Below are 21,161 nucleotides of genomic sequence, written 5' to 3' on the forward strand. Positions count from 1 at the left end.
TAATGCAAATCACGCCGAAATCGAGGAAGCGAAATGTGAATTTGGATTAGGTCCCAACCATACAATCTACCAAGTTTCCGAGGAAAAAGCATATATTTACTCATTACGTGGAATAAGAAGATCGTCAGACTTCATTTTGTTCATTGTCAAAATAATTTTAGTGAATCAGTATATCTATATACTTCATCTTTCATTGCGCTACAGCCCTTAGCGGAGCTTTGGCTTCCGTAAGGATCGGCTTCCACAATCGTCTATCTGCCGCTGAAGATTTCCAGTTTTTTAATCCTCAGTTCCCTAATATTTCCTAATACCGAATCCCACCATCATGATTATTTTTGATTGTTCGTTTAATGCCAATCATAATTTTAATAACAATAGTATGAGTTGCGCGTCATTATATTTTAGCAATGATTGAATGATAACATGTTTATTAGTGACGCGTTGTAATTTTACGGAAACATTTACGGCGTATCAATTATTTTAGCATAAGAATATGTTCAGTATTTACGCTATCAAAATACGCATTTCAGACTTATAGAATGGTCAGCACTCAACTGCTTGTTTATTTAGTTTTCAACAGAAATATTAACTATTGGAACTACTGAGGGAATACACACATGGTGGCGCAAATTGAACGAAATGCTCTCGTGCTCTACATTCATATATTTTCATTGAGAATTCACCATAATGGACATAGCAAACATACTAAGTTTTAATATGTTTTCCACTTAATTTTGACGTATAAAATGACAAGTACTCTAATAAAACTTAAAAAAAAAAAAAAAAAAAAAAAAAAACTAACTTTACGGAACCCAGAGGTTCAATGCCGCGTTCACGAAAGCTCTCCACTGACTTCTATTCTTAACCAACTGGATCCAGTTTCTACTTTGTTCACCTATTTCTGCGAGATCCATCTTAATATTGTCCTCCCATCTGCGTCTAGGTCTTCCTAATGGTTGTTTTCCGATAGGTCTTCCATTTAAGACTTTGAAAGCGTTCCTACTTTCTTCTATCCTGGCAACATGACCTGTCCATCTGAGCCTCCTAGACTCGATGACCCTAACAATGTTTAGTAAACCGTATAAATCATGCAGTTTCTCGTAATGAAGTTTCCGCCATTCCCCATTTCCGTTCCTCCTGGGTCCGAATATTCGTCTCAAAATCTTGTTCTCAAATATTTTCAGTCTACGTTCTTTCCTCAGAGTAAGTGACCATGCTTCGCAGCCATACAGAGCAACAGGCATGATTATCGTTTTATATATTTTAAGCTTTAAATTCCTCGACAGAATTCGCGGCGACAAGAGATTTTGAACTGAATAATAACATGAATACCGTTGTGTAGAATTTTGCACTCTAATACCGTTATGGAATTTTGTGAGTAAATTATTCACACAAATACCACCTTGCTGTTTTTTTTTTTTAATCAATACATTTACTTGATTTGTGAGAGCAGTATCACTAGTCTTCAAACATAATAGCCCTTCTTTTACTTAAAATTTAAGTATTAAAAAGTAATAGAATATAACTTAAGAGATCAATACAAGCAGGGGTAAAAGTGCGGGGAAACGTCATTCCGCCACTTCCAAACAATATCTATAGTGTCCCCCACTTACTCAAAAATTACAATGGGCAAAGATAGGCACGGGGATGGCTTGACGTCATGCGTCCCCTTATCTTTTCAGATCTACTTTTACCCCTGAATACAAGTTCTACCAGATGCAGTTTGTTGTTGAAAGAAGTTTATAAATAAACAGTATACACTTTCGATATTTTTTGTGTGTATATCCTCCTTCATATCTACACGTCGGAAGAGAAACTTCTAAAACATGATTCTTGTTTTATTAGTTCATTTCACCTCCTTCCGTTCGTTATATCTTCAAACTCTTTCCCTTTAACGTAGAAATAAAATTCTTGGTCTGGTTGGTGTTTTGTTTCCTTTTTTTGTAAAGTATAAACTATTTATTTGTCTTGTTTATATATATATATATATATATATATATATATATATATATATATATATATATATATATATATATATATATATATATATATATTTCAGCATTTTTTCTTTCCATTTCGCTTGCGTTTCCTCTGCAAAACACTTGTTGCAAAAATTCACTCTCAAGGAAAGATTAATATAAATTCGTTGTTCTTTTCTCTGCTTCCTTGTCGATTTATATTCGATCCGTTTTTGGATGGATAAACAGAAACAAACTTTCTAACAAGAAAACGTCAGAAATATCGATTGAAAAAAAAAAATGATTGTTGTAAAACAACTAATTGAACTTATTCTTTGTAACAGACTTATATCACTAAGTACAGGAATACTTCCTCTTTCTCTCTCCTCTCTGCCGTTCGTTACATTTACTACAGTTTTTTTTATTTTCGTGACTATATGTACGTACGCTGTTTGACTTCTAAATGTAAGAGAAAGCTAATTAAATGACGTAATATTGCCACTACTGTACGAGAATTTAAATCTTAATCGAACGAATGCTTTATATTATTTGTTTAGAATTAACAACATCCACAAAAAAGTTAGTTAACTTAAGGTTATAAGGTATAAAACAACACAAATCAAGATTTTTCTTTTAGATGAAAAGGCGCATATACATATGAAGTACCTTTTCGTAGATTTTTTTCCTTAAGAGTTGTATAATATGAACAACCCCTCGGCTACGTATTACAAACGTGAGGAATTATTTCAGGATTAAAAAGATCCGTCGTCTAATTTTTTCCCTAGATCGTAAAAGTATTATCTAATTTTCTCCTTTTCAAATTAATTGTACGAACACTCGAATTCCATTCCAAATAAATTGTAAAATTCAAATGACATCCGCCCGGCAATGTATGTTCTTTATGTAATCTTGTATAAAAGGGAAGCATGACAACTGCATTAAATAATTAGAATATTTCGAAAATACAAATGCCAAAGGATAGCGCATGTACTATGCAGCATGCACAACAATTTTGATCATCACAATTCACAGCCTTTGACTTTTTTTTTTTTTTTTTTTTTTAATTATCGTGCTATCAGGTAGCTAAGGAATATGGCAATATGAGAGATGAACTGTAGTACAATTTTAATTTTTACATAAATATCCTTGCGGCCCGGCTAAACAGAACGAACACGTAAAAGTTATTATAGCCAACAGTGATTTTGAAAGATTATTTTGGTATGGGTATGGTCTGGAATCGAAAGGACTACTCATTATCTCAAGATAAGAAGTTAGCTGAAGACTACGGTACTCCAATCAATGGAAACTTTTCAGTTCACGGCAACTAACTAGCCAATTTTTGCCGGATACTGATGACAGACTAATCCGTCGCTGTATGGAATATAAAAATAAACAAATACATTTGGAAACAAAACTATAGGCTATGTCGATAGAGTTCGGAAATTATCATATACCATGGTCATACACACGTATATAACTACCGTAGATATAAAGTTAATTAAGTACCGTAAATATAGTATTTACAAATTATCAATTCGAAGAATTTTACACCAAGACAGAAAGGAAGGGACAGAATTATCTTATTGGTTCAAGAGAGTAAGTGTGTGTTCGTGTGTATGTTTGCATGAGATAAGACTGAATGATAAATTTCTTTAAATATACCATATACGAGTATATAGGATATATTAGAAATTGAAACCATATTCGATAAATGCTGCTCAAGTATGTTATATTATTTCTAATTTGTTTTAGCAAGTGATAAAGAGTTGGTTGCTATATATTACTTGGTTGCAATAATTAAACAGTGGTTCTTTACCAAAAAGAGATTTTGAGATCTCTCCTGATTAAGCGGTTAACCTTCCGCTTTTGGTACGAGACTTGAGCTCGATTCTCAGTGAAGACGCACGCTCATTTGATCTCACATTATGTTGTAGATCCTAGTTTGAAAGAGAATATTAAACCATAATACAATTAAAGTAGTTTCAGTTTTCACAACTATGTCATGGTGTTAGAAGGAATATGAAGTGACCCTTAGTTACGACGTGTCCCAAGCTGACCGAGACAGTTACAGTTTCAATCGCAATATGCCAGGTACATTATTATTATTATGTTAGGAGCAAATATAGTGAAATGGTTGTTGAAATATTTTGTAAAAGGATCCTCGAAAATCCACAATTAAAATGGGCTGCGTATCGTGATGGGTTAATATTTTTATAGAAAGTGGTCCGTTATGTGTTATTAATAAAATAATATATTAATATAGTTATAACTTTCAATTTTAAGCCCGAGTAGAGGTCGTAGTATTTTCTAATGTAATTGGTCGTCCCCGAGACTAGACCGGGTATAACATGTGAGTCTCAGATTCCTTCTGCTGGTGATAGTTCTATATCGTGTGAGGAACTTATTCGGGTTCACGTCTGAAAGAATATTTCTCCCTTGGTAACTAATGATAAAATTGTGAAAATCTTGAATGCTGAAAGCTATTGTCAGTTTCGTTGGTTTGCAGTTCCTTGCTGACAAACACAGATGAATATTTTATTCTAAAGTCGTTTTACTTTTTTCTTCTGTAGCAATGGATAAAGGAATATAAATGGATGAAGAACAAATAGCAAACACTGTAACAATTTCACCAAATGATAATGTTAAGAAATGAAATCTTTCAGTTTTACGTCCCACGATTATGCCTTAGGCTAATGGAGACGGGGATGAATGAGAAATGAATGAAATAGTGGAATGAAGAAAGTGGTAGGAAACGGGAGAATCCCGAGAAATCCCATTCACACGGTGTTTTGTCCACCACAAAGTTCACTTGGCACCAGCTGGAATGGAACCACTGACCTCACGAACCAGAGGGTGAACGTTCTATTACTGAACCACCATGGCCCCATGATGATAAAAAATAAGCAAGTTTTGAACTTATTCCACATTACGCCTCTGTAGTATTTCCTTTATTTGCATTTTTTTTTTAATATATGTGAAAGAGTATTTGTTTGAAGTAATGTCTATAGTGATTCCACCTATCAACTCTAATAAATATTGTTTATCTTTAAATACGTAGAATGTTTAAAGATTTATTTATGTCATGTCATTCACAATACATACCTTTTATTATTACCATGTACACGTATTTTAAAAATTAACTGAACTGACAGGAACCTGGAATTTATATAGCTATATAAGCCCAGGAGCGAAAGCATTAAAATTGCTAATAAGGTATTATTATTTTAAATCTCTGGTTCTTGTATAGTGTGAAAAGTAACAAGAAAAATGTTTCAGCTGAAAACACCAGGAATTGAAGGCAGAACTTCCTAAACATCAAGGGATCTAAACTATCAGTTGCATTTTTCGCTGTTAGAGTAATGAGTAGCAATCATTATTGGTTTAGAAGGTCATTGTATGGAGGTCACAACAGTATTTAAACAGTGTTTTGCTTGAATTACCGTTAAAGTGACAATTGCAAACGAGGCATCCTAATTTTAACCACAACTGCCCTGCGGCTGAGAAAAGCTTGTCAATGACATTTTTAAATATATAGCAACAGAAGTAGAAAATAAGAAGAAAGATGCAAAAATTCATTGTCGTTTCATTAAACTAATTTTTAAAACATCAACCTGGTAGCAACTGGAAATTAAAAGTTCGCTGGAAGGTCAAGGTCAAGCAGTACATTCATATAGAGATGGGAATGTTTATTGCCTAGAATACCTGCCCACTTGATTTTTTTTTCTTTTTGGTGCGTAATATGACCGACCTTGACTGGACCAGGCTTTCTAAAGAGCAGTGTTGCAATCATTATCCAGTTTATATTATAAAATCAGCATCATATAATTGCTTTCGTTTGGTAATATCTCAAACCGGACCGACACAACTTATGAATAAAATCTTATATAAGAAAACGCCATCTATTTCTGTGTTTAATATAGCGAAATAGCTTGTAAGGGGAGTAACTAGTTAATATATGGAAATTTACGAAATCTTTCAGCTTTATCTCCCACGCGTAGGTAAAAGGAGACGGTGGTGATGAGAATGAAAGAAAAGATGAAATGAAGAAAGTAGGAGGAAACAGAACCTCGAGAAAACCCACGCACACCGTGTTTGTGCACCACAAAGTCCACTTAGCGCAAGTTGGGATCGAACCAGATCCACGTATCAGAGATGAACGCTCTAACACTAAGCCATTGCAATCCTCACGAAAATTTACGAAGGAACTAAGTATCATCATGATGAGCTAGTACCACTCACGGGCAATCTTTTTGACATAGTAAATGCTCCCCCCTCTTTAACATTGTCTACCAATTATTCTTACACACTCTATATTTCCTTCTATTAATTCATACATTCTATCACGTTCTTCACAATAGAATTTATTCTTAAATAAAACTCTAAGCAATTTATTTTCTTATTGCTACTTCCACTATTTGTTCCTTTTTCCTCTTCTACTTATTATTCTAATACTACTTCCTCATTGATCTTTCCATTCGACCCGTTAATTTTCTATGCTCTTCTCCATACCTCACTTCGAAATATCTCTAGACGTATATATATAAGTGAAATTACAATTTCAATAACTATTTGTTAAATTATTACTATTCTTGTTTTTTTTTTTTTTGTGTGTGTGTGTGTGTGTGAAACACCCATGTTTAATAGTAGGAATGTATGTAATTTAAGACCCACGTCAAACTATACGTCCAACTTCAAATACATACAGTATATTATAGAAATATTGCAAATACATATTTCACAGTTGAAAATAACATCATGTCGGAAAAGTAATTTCTATTTTATTTCATAGCATGGTACATATGATCTCCACATTTTAACCTTGCTTTCTTGTTTTATAGATGAATCACCGTACTAAACTTTCTCGCTGTCTGTTTCTTGAATTATATTATGACATACTGAAGTTATTACTGAAACACTGATTTAAAAAAATATGTACAAAATTTTAACAAGGAGTTCCGGAAAACATCATCCGAAGAAATCTTACTTTCAAGAGTAAACTACTACTTCTGGATTTTGTAGTGTATATGAAATAATAATTTATTATATTAAAAAAATAATAATAATAATAATAATGAGTGTCTTTTTTTTTCGAAAAATTAGCAATTTTAATTTTTAAATCTTTATATATACAACACTTTTATTTTGAGGCATAGGAAGAAATTTGAACCATGTCGTCGCTGGAGACTCTTTTAGAAACTTTTAAGTATGGAAACTGTCAGCGATTTAGCCTTTAAACGATTGTTGCCAACATCTTTTCACACTGAAAATGTATCAAATATGTTACTGTTAATCAAAAAAACTTTTTATTCCGGTTTAACCGAACTTTGTTCAACCGAAGCACTATCGGTCCGATCAGAATCCGTTACACGGGACTTTAGTGGATCAACAACACAAACTATTTTATTCAAAACAGTATGCACAAAATAATTACACAGACATATTTTATATGGTCTCCAGAATAACTTCGAAAAAATGTGAAACGCAGCTCAGATTAATGTGCCATACAGCTCGTTGATTGTAATTTAACAACATCTTTCAACACTGAGGCTATATAGTAGATCAAAATATATACCACTTAAAGTGGGATTCGAATCATTACTTGAGTTTGTATGCTCTCACTGGAGATAAGAGCTCGGCGCCACAGAAAGCACACACATTAGCTACTTGCTCACGAAGGGAAACTCTCGTCTCATATAGTCTCGGTACTGAAGGAAATAGAAATTAAACTCTTAATGATCAAACTAACAAAAGAACGTCAAAATACGATGATAGGGTTTGAATGTTTGTGTCTCGAGTCTTTATACAATACCGACGTTATAAAGGAGATCCACTGTTAACTGTCGGCTCCCGAGGTACGAAAAGGACTTGAGTCCGGTGCAGTTGCCAGGTGCACAGACCATCATGTAAGATCATCCTTCACAGTATAAGTCATTCCCCACCATTCTATATCACCTTCAAGTGAACTGGACAAATATGAAGCATTCTGAACAATTGTGAAATATATATTCTCTTTTCAAGGGTTGACTTTGGGCTAATTTGCAGCTAGGATTAAAGTATTCACAGATCTGGAACCAAAGATTGAATGCTACATACAAATATTCTATTTAAGTAATAAAATGAAATTTATTAAGAAAATTAATACAAATATCCGAAATTTAATTTCAAGGCTCTGATGACGATCTGTTTATTATAGAAGGTGAACCATTTATTTTAATACACAAATGTAACTTTTAGACTAATAGATACAAATAGCTGAAATTTCGTACAATACTAATATCAACAGGGAGATATTGTTTGATATACTCTGCAGTACAACCAGAATACCAGTGTTGCCAATCCAACAAATTTTTATCTTTTCAAATAGATACATCAAATTATTACATATTTCAAATTCATATGTAAAACGAAAACTTACAATTCCATACTTATTATGCAGTGATGCAAAACAGTATCACAAACTTCGAATAACAACTAGATTTTGGAGAGTTCTACAATAATAATTAAGCAAGTGACACGGACGGGGTAACACACATTCGAAGTGCTTTAGCGTCGAATACTACGGTCATCATATGACATATTTCGAACAAGGAGAAACATTAAGTTACAAGATATTGAAAACTTGTTTTTTTTAAGTACTTTTATTTCGATAAAGTCCTTAGATAAGTATCATATCCAGTTATGTAGATGGTTCTCGATAAACATGAAGATCACAATGCCGTTAACAGCAATTTGACGTCTCAAATTATTACAGAGATATGAAAAAAAAATGATTAAATTTGATATATTGCTTAAAATGGCATTTGTAGGAACTTTTTAAAACATTTTTTAAATTTATTTTGCGTCTATGACATTACAACAATATATTTTGAAAAGTGTAATTACAAGTTTTCAGAAGTACATAATTTTGAACAGTGTTGTACTCTTAAATAGTTTTTACCATATCTCCAGGACGGTTTGAGATATCAAGTTGCTGTAAATGGCATTATGATTCTCACATCAATTCAAAGCCATCTACGCAACTGGATGAGGTAATCTAAGTAGTTTTTTTAAAATAAATAATTTTGAAAAAAGTCAAAATTTTAATCCCTTGTATGTCTATTCCCATTCATTCAACATCCTCATATCATGACTACGGTATTAGATACTAAAATACTTTGAATGTGCATTTCCTCACCCGTCTCACTTGCGTTGTTACAGTTATAGAAGCCACCAAAATTTGAATGTTTGTGATACTGTAGCGTCCTTAGTTTGCAGCACTGAATAAATAAAAGTAATATTGTAAGTTTTCATTTAACATGCAGATTTCAAACGTTTAATAACTTGACGTAGTGTCACTTGAAAAAAAAAATACAACTTTACGCTGTCTTGGCAACATTGTTAACCTGGTGGTGTTACAGAGTAAGTTAAACAAGTCCTCTAGCCGATATTTACATGGTGCGAAATTTCAGTTTTTTTCGTCTATTAGTTTAATAGTTACAAACAAGGGTGTATCAAAATAAATGGTCTACCCTGTATATAACAACGTGACTTATTAATTGAAGTGTTGGCGTATCGACTACATAAAGAAAAATGGCGGAAGTCAAGAATATGTAGTTCTTATCTATCATATTTCTGAGATATGCTCTGTTATGTAACGTTAAAAGTGAAAAATCAAGGATGTCAATAAAAAATAAGCTTATCGTAATCTTAGTTGGAATTCACGAAGAAAATCTAAGAAAATCCAAATCGAATATTGTAATTAATAGTAGTTATACGGAGCAGTATTCATCAGAAAAAAAACCGTCATCAGCAAACTAATTGGTATAAACCCTACTTTCTATTTCAATAACGTTAAAACATATTGATCAGTTAGAACACACTTTACAGTGGGGCAATAATAATTAAGTTCTCTTCTTGGAAAAGAAAACTAAATTGCTCAACTCTACTTGAAGAGTAGGGATGCCCATGAGACAAAAGTTGAGGAAATGGCATTTTGCGCTGAATTATGAGGCTGTCTCGCCTCATGCGGAATCTTATAAGTTGATGACAAATGGATATATGTGGAAATTCATTCTTAATGTTGCTTGTAGCTGTATACTACTTTAGAGAACTAAATTAAATAAAATTTCTAGTTTACGTCCCACGGTTATGCTCTATAGGTTAAAGGAAACGGACGATGAATGATAACGAAAGATCGGGGGAATGAGAACATGAGAGGAAAGGGAGGATCCGAGAAAACCCGCGAACACGATGTTGTCTACCACAAACTAACTTGGCCTAGGATCGAACCAGAATCCCTAGCAACAGAGGGTGAGCGATCTATCAGTATGTCACCGAGTGTCCCTACACTACTTTAGTTAACAGCAAAGCATACGAAGGGGAAGAGTTTTATAGATCATATGTCTTCATATCTTCAAGAGAGAAATATATCTTATTTTCAACCTGCGGTAATTGTTTGTTTGTTTGTTAGTCATTAGTTTCAAAATAAAGGACAATTGAGAGCCTTTTAAGGCATATTTAATAATTCTACAAAATTAAAGATACAAATGTGACTATTTCATATTGGAAATTATCAGCAATGAAATGTTGTAAGGGATGTTTAAGGAGATGAGTGAGGGAGACGGCCAGAGTTTGAATTTAAATGGTAACACCATTAGCATCGCTAAGCTAGACAGGGAAAATCATTTTAGTAAAAGTTACATGTGTTATACTTCTTTTAAAATAGTAAGCTTCCTTAACTGCTATTTGCAAATATTGAACAAAGTTTAAAGATATGTAGAGATTTTCTCCGGGATGGATTTTTACCCCAACACTCTGACCTAAAATAAAAAACGCAATATGTATTTGATAGGTGCTAGAAAATGAGATTTTATGGGTAAGAAGTTTGGAAAGCTGTAATTCCAATAGGAATGAGTTAGAAGGTGTGAAAGTAAGTAAATTCCAATCGACAAAATCCTACTAAAAACGCAGTAAGTATATACTGTATGTTGGGTTGCATAGTACATAGGCGTTATGTGTTGTCTCTTTGAAGCCCGTAAAACTCTCTCTACATTCACCCATAATTATACGTGCAACCATGAGTAAAGTTTCTGCCTGTACATTACATTATGTATTGATTATTGTAAAATTTATATTCCCAACACTTCCAATTACAGTAGCTATGTAATAACATATGAATACATGGAGCACATAAGTTCACACAGAGCATTTAATTTTGCCAAGGATCTATAGATTTGACGAATTTGTAAGCCTGAAGCGTGTTTTCTCTGAATAAGGCAAAATTATTGTGGTTAAATTATAAAATAGATCGTAGAAGGAGTCCACATAGCCACAGAAAGTACGGCACTGTTATTATTAATGGTATTTAAAAGAAACCTCAATATCTTAGCTGGAACAGTTGAATAAAATATACCTTTCACTTCTTTACGGTAATTTACATGTTATCCTAAATTTATTAAATATTGTGATGTACTGAAACATTTTATCACCACTCTTTGACTAGTCCAATCAGATCATGCTTTAATATAAAAGAATAGCCAATTTTATCCTGCCTGAATTGGTGATGTCTAACTTTAATTGGAGATCAGGACTTATCTTTTGTGAAAATATTCAGAGTTTATGACTATACTCTATGTTTATTAACAACCGTCGCACTGTTAACTACACTATTTGAGGGTTTTTAAAATATTATCATGTTCAAACCTTTAACGAAGGGGGTGGGTGGACGGAAGTATCTCATCCTTTAAGGCTGATTTTCATGTAAGCGTCCGTTACTTCCTTTGCTTGCGATGTGGCTAAATAGCCAATTGAGAAAGTTGTTTAAGTACAGTTCTACGTGTAACACAACTTTCTGTTGGCAACGTATACAAATCGCAAGCAACGAACACAACGGACTCTTGCATAAAATCCCCCCCCCCCCCTTTCTGCAAAATTTGATAGCACTAATTGTCCCTCGAAATTGTATTAATGCTATCAAACGAGGATTGAGTTGTAAACTCTGATAAAGATAAGAATTGAACTGAGTGGTATGTTTGTAAGTGAAAATATATGAACAGGAAGACTCGTCATGCGCAAACCTGTTCGAGTCAGTCATTATACTATTTGTTAGATCACATCAGTAGCGTAGCCAGGATGTGTGTTCGGGGGGGGGGAAGCCCAAGTGCTATTATAGGTACGTAAGAAAAATTACAAACAAAAAATATATAAACATAAAATATATTAAAAAAATTACAAACATCAAAGTACCAAAGTACATTGTCGGACCTCTTTGGGAGGACGGCCCCTCTGCCCCCCTTCCCTACGCCACTGGATCATATTGTTCGTTTAACATATTATTCACATAGTGTAAGGCTACGAGGCATCCCTCAATTTTATGTTCCGCTATCTTCGATAATAATATACTAGCAGTACTGAGTGTTGTGTTATGAAATACAGTATCGTTGTGTAAGAACATGTCGGAAACGTTAAAGCTACCTTCACCAATTAAGACGGCTCCTAGGTTATCTATTACCTATTTAATTGGTAAGATATGAGAATTAAACAATATATATATTTATATATACTCACCATTCTTATCACTTACTTCTCCTCATTATTAACTTCAGCCAATCAATGAGAAAAATACACAAAATAACACAGATAAAATAACACTTATTTCAACCAGAAGTTGTGGAGGAGGGGAAGAAAATAACATGGCACTGATTGGAAAGGATACAATTTACCATGTCTTTGATACTGTGCATGTCCTCTGAGTGATAAAACTTTCGAAATTCCTTTCGAAGATCATAGAAGGAATTATAATATGTAGGAAGTTCAATGTTTTTCGAACACGCTTCCGGATGAAGACACTGCCGAAGTGGTAGCTGTCCATCTGTTACGAGACGCATCGTGTGAGACGGAACGAGGTCAAGTTGTGTCCTTATGTACTGGTCGAACTGCAACGAGAAAGGGGAAAAGAAACTTTATTAGTAAAAATTACTACAAATATATAGGATCTACATTAAATTAAAAATTCCTACAATGTCATTAACGTGTAAAAAAAAAATCAAATAAAAAAATTAGACTTATACGACAGATAGATAGATTCAGTTGAGTTGAACAAACTTATTTGGAAGAATCTAAATCCTCATGAGAAGTTTCCGAGAACAAAAAAGTTATTTTAAAACCTAAAAATTTATGTTATTCCATAACCACGCCATTTATTACGATGAAACTGATACTGAAGCATATCCTAATGAGTTTGAGTTTAAGGCCCCTTACTGCAGCGAGGCTATATGAGACGGGATCTACTGATTAACGTGGAATCCGAACTACATGAGCTTCGCCGGGAATCGAACCCACGCCAGAGGTGCGTATGCTAACTGTTTAGCCACGAAAGAGCTTGTATATCCTAGTGAAGTATTCCGTTATAGCATAAGCAAGACAACAGTACGCAGCACGGCAAATGAGATATAGACCAAAATTATGATCAACTATTAAATTTAATTTTTAATTTAACTTAATACATTGTCCAAAGCTGAGACATACTTCAATCGATAGATGATATCGAGACAAGTTGAACAAAATAACATGCTGGACGGTAAATTCTGATGTGTAGTTTTTGACAAAATCAACAAATAACATTTCATGGCGCTAAAAAGTATATAATTCATTGCCAATAATAATTGATAAGTTTTATTTTTCAGAAACAGATTGATATTTATTTATTTGTGTACTGTACATTTTTTTAACTAGTCGCAAGTTGGCGGACACCGTTTATTAGAGATTTTTCTTCTAGCAGTATCACCCATCACATTACTTATAGGAGTCCAAATATCTTTAGAAGCACAATATGCTTTATCCACGTATACTTTATGAGAGGTGATAAAAAGATAAAGTGTGTGTCTTAAGGGGTAAAAGTGGATTTGAAAAGGTAGGGAGACGGTAGGTAGCGGCATGACGTCACTCTGCTCTCTCCCTACCTTTGCCCAATGTAATTTTTTAGGAACTGGGGAGACGCCGTGTATATATATATTTTGGAGGTGGAGGGAAAACGTCCCCCGCGTTCCCCCGTACTTTTACCCCTGATGTCTTACATAGCGATAAAGAATAATTCATTTTCAATTTAAACTGAATCAAGAAAGTCATGAGAGTATAAATATAATTAAGTCATCCGTACAACAACAACAATCGATGTCAAGTTGAAACAACTTTAGTGTCTACAGACTGTGTTCTCTCAGAAGGAATCGAGTAATAACGCTTGAAGTAGCCGTTAGTAGTTTCAAAATCAGCCAAAATGTGAACAAATTTTACTCATTAGGGAAAGAATAAATTTCTTACTGTTTCACTAGCGTTAGACTGAAAAAACTCCTATCTTTGCTAATAATAAGTGAATATTGTGCAAAATATCGAAATCAGAATATGTATCTTGACTAAAAATAATTAATTTTTCAGTCCATAACACCAAAACTAGAACATAAAAGTAAGAAAAAAAGTGACAAAATACAACAACCAAATCACTTCTAGTTTCTAATGTTATTTAAATATTTTGACTATACTGTACTGGTGAAAACCAATTCTATAGTTAAGAACAGAATGTAACATTGATGTTGCACAGCACATCGAAATGGTTTTGTCATGCAAGCTGCTACATGTGAAACCATTACCATGTTTGCAAGTCCAGACAACAAACATGGCATAGGAAGCATGTCGAACGATATGTTCCAACATGCTACTACAAACAAAACCTCTAGGCAATAACATTCTTCTAGTACGGAGGAGGATGAGAAAATGAAATACTTCGTACACCAAAGTAAGACAAGATAATATTGGAATAGAGGAACAGTTTGTGAGCTGCCGGAGATGCATAAGAAGAGAGCATTGAACCTCTTCATCTCTCCAAGTTTCCCCTCTCCTCTCTCACTTTCCTCCCCTCTTTTGCCTGAAGAATAAGTCGTGACTAGACAGAGCGTCCATCAGTCGATGACCGCCTACGGATGCCGTCAGCAATCTTCAATCTCACAACCTTGGAACACGCAAAACGCAGAATACCAGAAAATATTGCCATTAACACAAACAGTCGTCGAAAAATATGAGACGCTTTATTTTTCTTCACTTCGTAACACACATTTATAGGATTTTTACGAAGAAATTTATGAGTGTAAAGACAAAATACAATACTGCACTTCAATATGTAAAACGTGAAATGAGTTCACCCACATGCAACTTAAGATACTTCCTGAGAGTTTCAAAATAGAACGGCCTGTAGTGCAGATGCAAATGGTGAATATTTTTCATGATGACTATTTTTATTGACAAAAATCAACGAATATTTTCTAGAAAATTCTGATATATCACAAATATTATTCCATAGAATAAACCAAGGAAACATACTAGAGAAAATGACCAAAAAAATCTATGATCATTATGAATCCAATTATATTTTCTACCAATTGTAGTAAAACGATTCACAGTGACACAAATTATGACATGTATTCCGTTTACCACCATTAATCACAAGGAATAAATTATATTTTCTTGCAAATGTCATATTAGTTCGATTCAGAATGAATCAAGTTCTTAAGAGCCAAGCTCCAACAATATTAGCAGTATTTCTCCTTTTTCGGAAAGAATTGTAAATAAATAAATAAATAGAATTTGGCGAACGTAGCGGCCCTACAGCATAGGAAGTACTGTGAAACAGAACGTTAAACGTGTTTATTCAATTGCAAAATGCGACTGAAAGCAATATGACATCACAAAGTCATTTACACCTCAGTTGGAAATAGCATACCGAACAGTATTACTGCTTCAGACCACTAATGTTATCCAAATTTCAATACTCTCTCTTATTAGCACAGCAAGTACTGTCAAAACATAGCATAATAAGTGATGTGAAATATAGTGGTAAGAATTTTCGACATTCTATTTCCGGCCGAGAACTACAACATGCCAACTGTAAAACATCATAACTTTATCTGAACAACATAACAGACAACATAGCTGAAAATAATGTGTTCAAATGTCTCACAACTATTTCATAGTACATGTTATGTTATAGGAAGCTAAGCTACTCAAATGTTAATATTGTATTTTGTTATCATAACAAGCACTATAGTGGCACAACATTGCAAGTACTGTAAATGGACACATTATTGTCAGCTGTGATATGACATTGATAATTGTATGATGTCAATATTGTACCATGATATTTTGCAGCTGATAATATTCGTAATGTGTCCAAAAGTCTTAGCAGTTTATTTCACAGTACTCACTATTATGTACGATACTGTTCTCTAAATTTTAATATTTTGTTTCATTTTACCGTTAAAGATTTTTACAGTTGAAATCAAATGAACTGGGGCAAATTTTATGGAGTATGACTTTTTTTTTTTCTAAGTAACATTTTCTTTGTTACTAGGCTTATATGCTACACATAATCTTGATTCGCATGGCGTAATAAATTTTCTTGTAGATATACTTAATAATGGGCGAATGCAGTCAATTAACTTTGTTCAATTAGTTAATAATTTAAATACGAAATGAGTTGAAATTTGTAGTTTTATGTCCCATAACTATTGATATGTAGGGTAAAGATGATGGACGATTGATGAAAGTGAAGAACTAGCGGAATTCTAACGTGGAAAGAAACGGAAGAACTCCGAGAAAACCACAGACGCAATGTTTTTTTTTTACCACAAATTTACATGGCCTGGAATCGAACCAAGAACCCCTCGCACCATTTTGAATTATAATCAGATTATAATTCATGACTGGTGCTAGAGAATTGTTAATATAGTTGTTTTGTTGAGAATACTTTAATCTATACTATAAATAAACTAATGTAAGTACACCTATAAAAATTTAAATTTCCAATGCACTTTAAAGAACATATTGATTAACTTGTTGGTTATATATACATACAGGTATACGTATACAAACACATTCTTGTATTATTTTAAAACCCAGTAAATACAAGTGAAAATCCTGGAAACTTGCTGTTTAAGTGAAAGTTAACGTACGTTAAAAACTAAACTAACTAGCTGCATGTGTTGACCACGCCTACAGGAAGTTTAATTATATTGTTAACTAGCTTCTCAGTGTATAATAAGATTATTAATACCGGAATTTCAAGCTGTCTTTAACAATTAGTTTGAGAGAGTCACTATAGCTTTCTCGGCAGCGTGTCAGACTCACGAGTCAGGTAACTTTCATCCCACCACGATCTCTTCGAAGCGTATTGGTTGAATGATATATTGTATGGTTATTATTTCTTGAAAACAAAAATAAATAAAAACTGGAACAACTGGAATTTATTATGAATGAGTAAGTTCAAGTTTCTTGTTGACCTATTCGTAATCAGAAAATCCTTGTTCACGCTACTAGTAATAAAACTGTTCGTCCGGAAAACCCTGTAGACAAATACATACAATATCTGTGGTTTTGAAATCTTGTAGTGAAGTACACATTAAAACAGAACGAAAAATATTTGTCTTTTTCTTTCTTTCTTCTGGAAGGTTGTAAATTCGATATTAACCCCAAGCAGTAGACACACACACACACCATGATGAATCAATTTTCCATATTTTATATTATCATAATTATCATCATCATCATGGTGAACTATCGTCAATCCTGTGGTGCTGAGCTCCTTCGTGGCTAAGCGGTTGGTGTACGCACTTTTAGCGTGGGAGACCCGGGTTCGACTCCCGGTGGGAGCACATGTGGTTCGGATTCCACATCAGTAGGTCCCGTCTTATATAGCGTCGCTGCTGAAAAGGACTTAAAATCAACTCAACTCATCTCAATCCAGTGCTGGACGAAGGTATCTCCAACTGTTCTCCACAACCATAAATGTTGGAGACATTTCTCTTCCACGTCACCCCGCAGTGCTTCTTAAGCTCACCACATTATCTGTATGAGACAGTTTCCTAGTTTTCCTCTCATCTCCACCGATTATTTTCTCCATCAATCATTATTTTTTCTTACAATATATCCAAGCCCACTGCCGCTTAACAATACCTTTATTTTCCTATGTATGAAATTGTAGAATATAGTTTTGTACTCTCATTCTGTAAGTGCGGTAACTTTTAAGTTGAGGTTGTATTCCTTCCCTTCTCTTTGACCCAACCTTAACCGCACGCAACAGGCCTGATTGGGAAGCCTCAAAAGTAAACACATATTAACTTACACACAGAAACCTAATTGAATCTATTGATATAAAAGTTCATTCGAAGGCAAAACCGGAGGAACAACACGTGGTAACGAGAACACTTCAGTTTATTTATTTAAACACGAATTACTTTACAAAGAAAAGTAATCTGCTATTGCAATTGTTCTCAACCTTTCCGATAACGCGGACCCCCCTTGCAATGCTATCTGAAATTACACATGGTATTAAAAAATATATTAATTAGAATTACCACTGACAAGAAAAAGATAAACAAAAATAATGCAATAAGCAATTTATTCTAAAAATGCATGATTATTTCCTAATGAACGAAATTTCAATTGAAAATACAGTAACTTTCAAGACATTATTATTCTTATTCTTATTATTATTATTATTATTATTATTATTATTATTATTATTATTATTATTATTATTATTATTATTATTATTATTATTATTATTATTATTATTATTATTTTAATTTTAAGGAAATCCACTTCATAAACAATGTTCTCAAATGTGGGGTAACTGATGTGAGGAATGAAATTCTTTGTTCTTCCATACTTGCACTGGGAGGGTTTTCTCATATTTTGTTAGAAATTCCAGAATTGGGAGAGAGGCTTGATGTTTATAAGCATAGTAATGTCTAACATTTGCTTCTTTTTTAAAAAAAAAAAAATCTGGAATTGGTGGTAGTGGTGCTAGCTTTCCGCCATTTGAAGATGAAATTCATGAAATTCCAAGGCGTGTACAACTTCTTTTGGAAAAGTGCCCTAACAAAGAAGGGATTTCTCTTACTTGAAGTAGTCCTATATACTGGTTGACCGGCTTCAGAGCAGAAATTTAGTAAAGTAGGGAAACATTTAAATTTTCAAACGTAGGTGTAATTTCTAAGTACTTTCTTTCGTAGTAACTGAAGAAATACTTCTTGCACAACAGCTTTGAGTTTCATTTTATTACAACACATTTCAAGTTTTAGGCGACCCTCCTCTGAGTACTGCGCTATTGCATTTTGCCAAACCTTACAACATAAATGAATGCAGAAAAAGCACTGATACGATGAACAACAATCTTTCTTCATTTCTTATATAAGTATTTATTTCGTTACAAGCCTCTTTAGGATTTAGGATTTTAGATTTCTGGGCTTTCGGCATCTAAAGCCTTTAGCCCGTCACGTTTTGAGGGATGACGTCCCTCGGCGAGCACACTATCCGGGGAAGGGGAAGGAAGGAAGCGGCTGGGACCTATAAGTTAGGTACCATCCTGGCATTTGCCTGGTGTGAATGAGGAAAAAAACAGGAAAACATCATTCAGGGTGGCTGGCCTGAAAAAGCTTTGTACACTTTTTCGACCGAGTGGCCCCACCGGGAATCGAACCTGGGACCGCTACAAGCCTTTTTGCAAATCGTCATATACACGTAAGAACTTCTAGCATGTCCACTGTTTTCATGTTGGTAATAGACTATACATGGCTTTATATAAGCCCTCTGTGACAAACTATATTAATTTTTTATTTCCCAGGGGCAAGGAGAGAGGGAGAGCTCTGAGCAAACAAATCCCTTCCTTAAATATACCTGAATTCATTATTATACTATCCGTGTGCGGCGTTTTGTACTTATTCATCCACTATTATTACATATTGTTTGAGTTTTTCTCTTAAAAAGATTTTGGGTTAATATATGGCCTATTGAAAAAAATATTCGACCCACTTGAATGAAACGAAAGTCAAGCTCCATAAAAACTACTGAAGCGAAGGTACTTGAACAACAGGGTGGAAGGGGAAATAAGTGAAATGCAATGAGAATGGGAAACATGTCAAATCACCAACCTCCACCGGAAGGAAGCTGCTTCTCTTGGTTCAGTGGTTCGATTAGCATAGAACGCCTGAAAGGCATCAAGCTTCTAGCAACTTGTAGAGCGAGTTAAGGGAGAAAATGACAAGCAGAAAAAAAGGCATTTAAAATTATACCATTTTTTCTTATTTCAAATGGTTTCGGATATGCTTTTGGATACTAAGAAATGCTTCTTTCTTCAGCTGAAAGAATAAAAATATATTTCGGAACTCAGCGAAGTTCGAAATTTATCACCACTACTATGAAGAGTAGATATGTAAATCATGTGTTGTTTTATATATATATATATACAAGAGCGGATCCAAGGGGGGCTATAGGGGCTATAGCCCCCCCCCCTCCCTTGACCCTCAGGTATACACTGGATAAAGCGGCAAACTATGGTTTAGCTTTCCTTTGATCCTATCCTGGATCCGCCACTGTATATATATAATGTAATTGCGAGGAATTTCTTTAATAATACACATCCAACATAAAAGATGTCTGAGTGTAGCTCATCAATGAAGATTTTTAAAAGTATTCGTAGACAGGGAGAAATATTGTCATTTAGACAGACTGACGCAGTGTTAAGAATTTCTTTTCTGATATAGTTAAACTTACTCTATCTCTTGTTCTTTATCGTCAGTACTATAATTATATATAGGCCTATATATGAGCTCCCTCGTGGGTAAGCGGTTAGTGTACGTGCCTTTGATGTGGGATAATCGGGTTTGATTCTCGGCGGGAGCTCATATGGTTTTGATTCCATGTTAATCGGTAGACCCACGTCTTATATAGTCCCGCTGCTGAAAGGGACACTAAACTCAAAATCCAATCCATATTATATACATATATAAACTGATGTTTGTCTGTGTAAGCTACGCTCACTTTGAAACTTCAGTAAATGTTCGTTGTAAATTGACTAGACTTCATACTCCTCAGTGTAGACCAGCGCGCCCCTGACGATACTTTTCTATTGAAACATGTATCTCTAGGTTTATGCTATTCATAATTCAAATCATATATTAATAATATCAAAAAATAAATTACAGAATTTATTACTTATCAAGTAAGTAACCTTGTTTTAGTATAAACAGGTAATTAATTTATAAATTTAACAGAATTATGTTAGTGATCAGAGCTATGTTCCTTCAAAATTTTAAGTCCACCCTAAGAAGTCATCGCGTTCTTCAGGCTGAATGTCACTTGTATGAGTTATGAGAGAATATGTCCCAGCAATGATCG

The 21,161-nt window shown here is 34.0% G+C and overlaps 1 protein-coding gene across 1 annotated transcript in view; it reads right to left on the bottom strand.

The window, feature by feature from the left end:
- LOC145674285 (RNA-binding protein fusilli-like) overlaps window positions 1-21,161 on the bottom strand; it is a 322,435-nt gene that overhangs the window by 191,804 nt on the left and 109,470 nt on the right. Inside the window, exon 3 of the mRNA XM_081744141.1 lies at window positions 12,652-12,871. Coding sequence (XP_081600267.1) covers window positions 12,652-12,871 — 220 coding nt within the window. The remainder of the gene's footprint in view (window positions 1-12,651; window positions 12,872-21,161) is intronic.

Source organism: Thermobia domestica, chromosome 2 (genome assembly GCF_964235325.1).
Source record: "Thermobia domestica chromosome 2, izTheDome1.hap1.1, whole genome shotgun sequence".
Taxonomy (NCBI): domain Eukaryota; kingdom Metazoa; phylum Arthropoda; class Insecta; order Zygentoma; family Lepismatidae; genus Thermobia; species Thermobia domestica.